This window comes from Durio zibethinus, chromosome 17, assembly GCF_047325235.1.
Source record: "Durio zibethinus cultivar Kanyao isolate XHJ-2024 chromosome 17, ASM4732523v1, whole genome shotgun sequence".
In the NCBI taxonomy this organism is placed as follows: domain Eukaryota; kingdom Viridiplantae; phylum Streptophyta; class Magnoliopsida; order Malvales; family Malvaceae; genus Durio; species Durio zibethinus.
Window position 1 is genome coordinate 24,965,668 of NC_143178.1, and position 9,510 is coordinate 24,975,177.

The 9,510-nt window shown below is 36.0% G+C and overlaps 2 protein-coding genes across 2 annotated transcripts; both read right to left on the reverse strand.

The window, feature by feature from the left end:
- Positions 1 to 245: 245 nt before the first annotated feature.
- Positions 246 to 2,933, reverse strand: LOC111285636 (acid phosphatase 1-like). Its single transcript, XM_022875183.2, has 3 exons — positions 2,233 to 2,933; positions 1,458 to 1,667; positions 246 to 593 (listed from the first exon to the last, which is right to left on the reverse strand). Exons 1-3 carry the CDS (start codon positions 2,643 to 2,645, stop codon positions 416 to 418), a joined length of 801 nt encoding a protein of 266 aa, XP_022730918.2. The 5' UTR covers positions 2,646 to 2,933; the 3' UTR covers positions 246 to 415.
- An 802-nt stretch (positions 2,934 to 3,735) lies between these two features.
- LOC111290010 (ceramide kinase-like) lies at positions 3,736 to 9,019 on the reverse strand. The gene is made up of 13 exons (XM_022881415.2): positions 8,415 to 9,019; positions 7,790 to 7,954; positions 7,539 to 7,706; positions 7,335 to 7,427; positions 7,036 to 7,128; positions 6,460 to 6,682; positions 6,344 to 6,370; positions 6,123 to 6,207; positions 5,393 to 5,542; positions 4,977 to 5,078; positions 4,282 to 4,659; positions 4,144 to 4,210; positions 3,736 to 4,065 (listed from the first exon to the last, which is right to left on the reverse strand). The coding sequence occupies exons 1-13, from the start codon at positions 8,583 to 8,585 to the stop codon at positions 3,928 to 3,930; spliced, it is 1,860 nt and encodes a 619-aa protein (XP_022737150.1). The 5' UTR covers positions 8,586 to 9,019; the 3' UTR covers positions 3,736 to 3,927.
- Positions 9,020 to 9,510: the final 491 nt, after the last annotated feature.

A 9,510-nucleotide genomic window follows, 5' to 3' on the forward strand; every position in this document is an offset into this window, starting at 1 on the left:
TTTCTTTGATCAACAGCACAATCTCATAGAATAACATCACGACTGATGAGTCCCAAACCAAAAAAAAAAGAAATTGAATTGTTTAAAGACCATTTCTTTCTGCTGGTTGTAAATTTTTTGCAGACTCTGGAACTTGGAAATCCAAAGTTTGGTTTCTTCATTTTCCTGTTTGTCTACAATTAGTAAATATATGATATCCCCCTAACCAAAATACTATACTGGAAAACTATAGTGGGAAGATAACATATGATGAATCACATTTTCTTTTTGTTAATTACTTGAGTGTATTGCAGTACAGTTAATGAGCAGGCATGATAACAGTTGTGGATTTGAATGTATTTACAAGCTACAAGAATAAGATTCCTGCTGGATAGACAATTATTCATACTTGATATCTGAAAACAAAGGCGGTTCGTTAGGGAATGTAATACATAGGATTCGGTAACTTGAATGATCGAATGGAAGGAGCGCAGCCCAGTAAATCGCTCCATTGATCCCCAGAGTTACCCAGAATCCTATATCCCTCTTCTACCATCTTACTCCTCTTCTCTGACTTAAATACTGTTGCTAGCTTGCCATGGTCTTCGGAGTCTCTGCATGGAATGAAAATACAGGGATCATATGGCGATTACTACATCAGTAATTACTAGGCCTAAAGGCCAAATAAAACATTTGTAGAATAAAATATAGAAGATACAGCTTCATGATAAAAGTTTCCATGTCTTTGTCTATGGTAGACAACAGAAAACAAAAGAAAAAGAATGAAGAAGTGCAAACTAAGGTAAGAATGAAACTACCACCTATTCCAAGTCTGCAACATTTTCCAGTAAAGCCCAACCAAAGTTATTCTGCACAAGCTTCCCTTACATTCCCTAGGTGAAACTAGAAAAAACATGCATTCATACTTTAGCAGAGAATCCCGTAACGGATAAGCCGAAATATTCTCCCATCTAAAAGAATATCTTCATTATTTTCCTTAAATTATTCTTCCTATTATCTCATTCAGCAAAGTCGAAGTTGGTGCACTACCAAAAAACCAAATGTCTCTCATGATTTCACTCCATGCAGGAATTTTCAAAAATAAAAAGAAGTGGAAATAAAGTTCGAGACCTCCCGGGCAAAACAGATATGCAGAACAGCACACAATCAGCACAGCAAAAGTAACGACTACAACCTGGGTATAAATACTGCCCTTTTGGAACATGAGTCTAGATTGAACAGAAAATTAGGAAAGTCGAGACCAACATCTAGATCAAGGAAGCTGTCTAGCAAGAAACTTTTAAAGCACATCATGGCATAGAAACTAGTAAAATTCACTACTCATATCGACAATTCCAACAATTAGAACTCTATGAAAACCCCAATAAAAACTACCATTGAGTCCAACACATGCCTGATAATAGGATATATAAGTTACCAAATTCACATATGTCAATCAAAGGAGTTAAGGAGCTCACCTTAAAATAAGCTTGTCCCAGCTCTGAAACCCTGCTTTGGTTAAATTTTCAATCGTAACAGACCTTTGCTTTTCACTTCGCCCAGTCAGTAAGAAAACTTTGAAGCCCAAATTTAAAACCTTCTCATAAAGCTTCAGGCTGGGCTCTATTGCTGGTGCCATCCCCCTCTGAACCCACTTATCGAACTCAACAGGATCAAAAATCTCCAAGCTGCAAATTCACAATGAAACCCACATTAGATATTAAGCAATTTCAGTCTCACACAAAAGCAACAATTAAAGGGAAAAACTCGGTAAAATCCCCAAGTCCTATTAATTTGAATGTTTTTCTTCTGTAAGACTGTTGAGAAACTGATAGAATTATAAGAAAACAAGCATCAAAATTCGTTCCATGTTTCTCACATCCCCAAAGATATTCTTTTTCCTTGCCTCTATAATCTACAGCTTCTAATAAACAAAACAGCTCAACATTTACACACACACACATACATAAAATTCCAAGCAATTTTCTTTGCTGAAAGCACAACCATTCGTGTAGTGTGAAACGTGAATGGTGCTTGATTCATCATAATTTAAATAATGCCATCCCCATTCTCATATTCCTTCCCACATCAGCAACCAAACTGCCTAACAACAAAGGTAGCGTACACATGTAATATTCTAATTCCTAGCATCTCATAAAAGAATATCCATATTTCTTCTGTTTTCCATTTAGCAACCAAACAGCATCATGGAAAATGAAAAAGAAAATGGAACCAACCAAATTTGTATCTTACCCATAACCATGCTCAACATAATAAGGAAGATTGGATAACAAAGTCTCATCAATATCAAACACCCAAACATCTTTTCCATCTCCACTCAGCTCCACGCTCTTGGCGTAAACCCCAGCCTCATTCAAAACCCTTTCGAGATCCACTTTATAACCTCGACCCGTCATATACTCTTTAATATAGCCCACACATTCCTCCGGTATTGTCTTCCAGGGACTCAAATTGTTGGTTTCCACAGCAAATCTCCAGCTCGTACACTGTAACTTGAGCTCTTCATCGAATTTCTCGAACTGGGTCTCGATGTCTTCTGGGTATCGTATGATTAGTGGTCTTGGGAGAAGGTGGGAGTTGAAGGTCTCGAGAGAGAAAGTGAAGGAGAAGAAGGAAAAGAGAAGGAAAAGTTTCAAGAAAAGCATGATAAAAAAGAAAAATGAAAATTTGTTTCTGGGTAATACTGAATTTTGATTGGGAATTGAGGAAAAGAAAATCCGGGTCTCGGTATTGAATGAAAGATCGTAAAGAAGCGAATCAAGAGAGATGGTGAATTCAAAGAAATGATAAAGCCACTCCCTTTTCACGGTGAAGAAAAAGTGCGTTTCTTTGGAGATGGGAGAGAGAAAAGAAAAGCTTTTTGTAACAGTACCGTTTCCAGGTCAGAAGAAGAGGAAGACAGTGACGTGTTGTTCCAAGGCAGAAAAGGCTACGTTGTTGGTAACGAATAACGTTGCTTTTTGTAAGACCACAGAGGGCAAGGACGAAGTTAAGTGGGACCCATTTGGTCGGTGGGAATAAGTTGACGACGCGGCCGTGTTTGATTGCATCTACGTGATGTGGCATGAAATGACATGAATCATATTGGCATTTTTCTCGTTTTTAGAATAATAAGGGAGAATTATTATATTTTGTCGACAGTCGGTGCTCATGATTATTTGTTAGCAAAATATTAAATTTTTAATTTTATTTTTTATTTTAGAGTTCGTTTACTTCGTGAAATTTTAATTTTTGAAAAAAATATAATTTTTAAAAAATATGGTATTCGAATTTTTTTTATTTTTAAATTTAAAAAATGTGATTATTAAAAAAATATAATATTTAAAAATTTTTTGTTTTAAAAATATTTCGTATTTAAATTTACTTATTTAATTAAAAATATATATTAATTTTTATATAATTATTATAATTTCTTGATAAAAATCTTTTATTTTATTTTATTAATAATAAATACTCAAACAATAAACTAATAAAGCTTTCCTTGCTCCTTAAGCAATAGCAGGTCTAATAAAAACCCCTATGACTTCAGTACTAGTTTTGTTTTCAATTTCTGTGTCATCCCCAATTTTGTAATGTTTCACCAAAAATTGTTAAATGCCAGCATTAATTCTTGAAATTAAATTTGCATCCCTTTCTACCAAATTGTATTGAAATGTTTTCCTGAGGGTCAATCTATAATTAAAACAGAGTGTCGGGGCTGATAGCAAATTAAAAATGATTAAATCGGTAGAAAGTGATGCAAAATGGAGAATTTATTACCAAATAAAACTCATACATGATGTACAATGCTGGATCAAACCTCCATCACGACCATACCAATTTCTAGTGCAATGGTATCAGCTAACTCTGATGAACTCTTTGTGGCCTGTAATGGTGTAAATTGAATCCTTTACTGCTTTGATGAGACCATCTTTCCTATTTCTCCTACTAAACTTCAGGACCGGATGCGAATAAGCAAACCAGGCCTCGAAACACTTGCGCTGAAAATTTGTGTGCTTGAAAAAGCTCACCATCCAGATTCCAGACACTCTCATTGCCGAAGGAAGTGAATGTAAAAGCTGGGGTCTGGAGATAACGTTAACAATGGCTACAAAAGAGATATTTGGGAACACAAGAAAGACAAGACATGGCAAGAAAATATACCTTGTAATGTTCCACGAAGTCGAAATTCAGGGGGTTTCCACCTTTCATTGCTAGCTGCGTAAGGTGCCTGTAGGTTTTGAACATGAGTCATCACTGAAAACAGTTTTCTGAAGTATGAATGTGAGTGCTTTGTATTACCAGAGATATAATGCATGAGGGCAGTCTCTAATTAATAAAAGATGCAGGAAACCATCTGAAAGATGTGCGTCGGCCACCAAACCATCAGGTGCCCTTTCATTTCGGTTAGACATTATGGCAGCACCAACGCTAAGAAAACGCCCTTTAGATTTAAGCCATCTTGTTTCTTGTGAAATCATGTAAGGTGTTGCAGGGGGACTTCTTGTGGAAGAACAAACTGGCTTTTTATTACACACATTGCAATTTGCTCGGCAAATTATTCTTTCAGATTTTTTTCGTTTCAAGCTCCACACCTTACCAAACAGCCTACTTCCATCTGGAATTGAACTAATTGTTTCTGAACCAACTTCCAGGTAAGCTACTTCCGCTTCATAGGACCTTAATGAAGACAAAAGTTTACCATAACTTAGCATGATGGTCTAACTACCACATATAAATGAGCAGCATTTGCAAGAAATCAATGATCCTAAGACAGGCCCTTGGGAAGGGAAATCTCAAGCTTAAAACTAATGACAAAAGGTTAAAGATCTGAAAGAAAAATGCTATCTTTAGAAGGAAAATCTTTCTTATTGTTCCAAATTTCAGAGTTAACTGCAGTTCTTCTATAACTATAAATTGTAACAAATTGAAGCCAACAATGAATTCCTTATTGAATGACACCAAAACCTAGCTTCATTGGTCTGCAAACTCATTACCTGTGTCTCAAAAACACTTTTGTTCCAGCGTAATCATACCGTTTGGGGCCCATCCACCGGTATTTTTCACTCTCTGTAATGACATCTCCATAAAATCCATACCTGACAAAATTTCAGCAATAAGTTGCTAAGAGACCATCAGGGTAATTATATATGGAGCAACAAAAGAACATGAGCACACTAGAATGCGTTTCAATTTTGCTGACCCTGCTCAAATGTCATCACCATTGACCATACTTGAAAGGTTATTAACTAGCTAACAAACATGCATTCAGCAACATGTCTACACATGTACAGATATATCTATGCCTGTATATCGAACAGAAAATTGTAAAATAGTACCAAGTTCTGGACCCAGAACATTTAAATGCTAACACTTTCATAGATCCATGACATTAGTTATAACAAGAAACTACCCAGCAAAAGAAGCCGCATAGCGTACATAAGGTTCAACCTTTGAGGTAGAAGTAGTTTTCCATCTTACAACTTGAGCAACATCAAGGCACACCCTTTTACCCAGGACAATGTGTAGTGCAGATGTTATAGGATCTCGAATGCCGGTGGTGCTGCGAGAAAGAAACAAAAAAAAAAAAAACTGTTAAAGTAAAAAAAGTACGACACCCATGATTAGCTCCATGGTTTTGCAATCAGCAGTAGCTGTGGAAATCACATACTATTTCCTTAAAGAGATGTGACATGTAAAGGAAATGTTATTATGTATCTATAATTACACCAAAGCAAGGTCCTGGGACAGGTGATATGGATATAAATCCCAACATTTAGTACTTAGCATAACAGCTCCTAAGACTTACGTCCTTAGCATAAGTGGCAGCTCTTAATACTTAAAAATGTCATCCAGTCATCCAGTCAGTGGTCACTTATTTCTTTAATGCTCTTTATCACCATTAGCCACTGTGAGCAGCCACTTAGTGCAAAAATGTCAAAGCTTAAGGCAGTATCCATATCAAAAGGAGATTTTAAAATTAGGCACTAATACTTGGACTCCATTCTGAGTACAAACATTAAAAATAGTGACCCAAAAAGCCTGCTACATGCATGCTCAGCTACAGAACTAACTCTGCTATGCGGAGTCTAAAAATAAAAGAAACATAAAGCAGGAAAACTCATAAGGATGAAAGAATATACCATATCACAATGGCATCCGTTGAACCTGCAGGAATTATTCCAAATCTAAACTTCCGATTAGGGAGCGAATACTCAATTTCTTTATCTGCATATATATAAAAAATTTATTCAGGTTTCAAGCATTGATATATGTAGATAATCTACAAATACCACAACTAGTGAGGGACAAACAACAGAGTTCCATCATTACTGTAGTTTGTAAAGATATGGTAAAAACTAACCTACGGAGTGAGAACCATCATTAGTTCCTGTAAATAGATGCCAACATGATTATACAAGATAAACAGAACAACCACAAATTTAACTTTTATGGAAATATAGTTATTATGATACACACCCAAATGAGAAAATTGAGATTCATTATGTTCCAAGCTCGGGAGGAAAGGATCACTCTCTTTGTTGTGATGAGTCTCAAAGCCTGCTTTCTTTTGACAGTGAACTAAGGAGTTGACATCATTCCCCAGAGCGTCAAGGAAATCTGAAGGGGCAGGAGGGAAAGGAGCTTTATGCCTTGAAGAAAGATAGCCATTAAGGATCTCATTGAAGAAACCATCACCACCCTGCAAATCAAAAAGAAAAAAATGCAAAATTCATATATATATTTATAGATGGAAAATACTATAAACTTATCACAGATTAAAGATTACTAAAAAACAGCGAGCAGAACCAAGACCACCCCAAAATGGGGTATAAAATTATAGAACTATGACATTCAGAGCAGTTACAACCTACAAAAAGCTTTGGACTACATGTAGTACCACTTAGACTCTGAAAACATAAACCTGAAGTTGAAATGCTTTTATCTTTTCCATCAACTTAACAACTTACCTTTTATGAGGTAAATTTAGTATAACTACTCTAGTAGAGGAAAGATGCATATGACATCATGACATGCAGGTATGCAAACACTTACAACAGCTACAGCACCATCATATAAATTCAGCTCGTCGTTTGAAATAGATGTCATCACATCAAATGCATGCCCTGCTTTCTGTGTTACAATCACCTGAAATGGAAACAATAGTTATTGTGGGATAGCTTCACATGCTTGACTCAGGTATTACTTGGACCTCTATAATTCGGATTAATGTGTTTAAATTTCCGTAATAAGCAAAATGAAAATTAAGAAAATACAATATTTAATCATCCAACTAAACACTGCAATGCTTATAATGCAAGAAACATCTATCTGCATTCATTATGAAAGCTTACCTTTGCGTTTATTTTAGCACGTGAAAATATAGGAGCCACAGTTTCCCAGGTCCTCCAGCCATTTGCTTTCCCACTCATTGGATGAACAAATACCTAGTTAAGGGGAAATAAAACAAAAGATCTTGCTACTAAATTCTCTTCAGTTTGTGACTAGAAATATATCGTAAAACACAAAACTTTTCACAAATGGTAGAAGACATATACCAGAAGATTCTTTGGTCTCCCAACTTCCTTATTTAGAGAATCATTAATTTTATTCACCCACATCTGACATGTCTGCAAGTCCTTGTGACCAAAAGTGTACATGGCCAAGATCCAAAGGCAAGGCTGTGACTTAGACTTTTGAAAGGAATGCACTGCAAAGTGGTTCATCTGCATCATAAGGAAGATGAATCACTGAGAAATATTATCATTGTATGAAAAGGAAACAAATAAGAACAGAAGTAAAAGCAAACCTCAGAATAATCAGAGTCATTCCCCAAGAAACATTCCCCAGCACATGTAAGATTTGATTCTTGAATCATATCACTGTCAGTTAACTCTACAGCATAGATATCAGAGAGTTTAAACTCTGTTGCGATTTCAGGAACAAATTTAATTCCCAAACAAGTTGACGCACCCTGTTCCAGTAAACACAAAGAAGCCATCAGAAGCCAAATATGACACCATATTTTGTGTAAAACCCAACTCAAAGATGCGGAAAACAATCAAAATGCATGGAAACAACCAGGAAAAGCATCAAATATTTAATCAAAACCAACCTACCTTAAACCATAAGTCAATGTATTTTCTCAACAATCAAAGGGTATCTCAGCTCATACAGTTCAAGAAGGGAAATGGCAAAGAGACAAAAGCCCATTCTCATATCATCCAAAATAAATACAAAATTAATAAACTTCAAAAAGACAAATAAAAAAAAAAAGAAAAAGGAAATTAGGATCAGTGAAAACAAAACTACATTACACGATCATCAGAAATAAACATTAAAAAGACATGACAATATGAAAAAAATCAAAATTTGAATGTGAGTGGTTACATTAATTCGTGTACATGTAAATATACTAGATAAAGGAAGCTTACATTATCGAAGGAATCAAGTGATTTCCAAGATAACCCATCCGAATGAAGAGTGAGAGTAACCTCTCCAACGTGATCCAACAGTACATTCGAACTCAAAACGGATGCTTCACCTTCAACCTGTGCATTTCGTCGTTTATCCTCAGAATTACAAGCACCTCCGTTTATTTCCATTTTATTAGATTAAAAAGTATTTTTTTTACATAAGATTTGTTTAAGAAATGGGATTTCTGAGATAAAAGACACGATTTTTTTTAATTGAGCTGGAATTGAAGGCCCTAAACCGTGTTTTAAATTAAGAAGATACCCAGTTTAGAGACAAGACAAAGACATGGTTTTTCCCTGTTTTTTGGGGTTATTGTTTTGATGAAATATAAAGTTTGGCATTTCTACATTTCAGAAGGTCCGAATTGAGAGACTGGGTCAGAAGCATTCGGGTTTGGTGCACCTCAACCCGAACATTACTTTGACTCTTTGATGCTTTGAAGCCGTTGAAATTTGGCGCTTTTGTTTAATCGTGTTACTCGTTGAATTGGCTTCAGAACAAATCCCCTTGTTAAGCACCATGTTATCCTTTGGCTGATAAGAGCCACGGCTATCAACAGGTACAACATTTCTACAAAAAAAGAACAAGAGGGACAAAAGGTCAAAACCCATATCACGAAAGTCAAGAAAAGTGAGATGTACAAGTGAAATGGACAGATTCCTGGGAGCCATTTGAAACAGCGAGCTGAGTATCCTGTTCCAAGGAACAATAGTGGACATGCAGTTGAAGGTTGTAAAGGCTAGCGTCACTGATTGCCGTACCACGTGTGGGTGACAGGCCAATCAACAACCTTGTGACTTGTGAGTGATACCCATTTGGGTTTTGTGTTATTTTGAGGATAAAGCCAGGGGTTTTTTTTGTGATTTTAATCACGTGATTTGAATGTCACTAACCGTCATAACTGTCACATAAAAGAAGAGTGGGAGGACGAATCCTCTGTAAATTCCAAAGGGTGTTATGACCTGTCATTATTTGAGAGGTTGAAAGGAATGCTGTTGATGACTTGGGAAGATTGCCTTGGTTTCATTTGCCAATTACCTTATATGATTCACA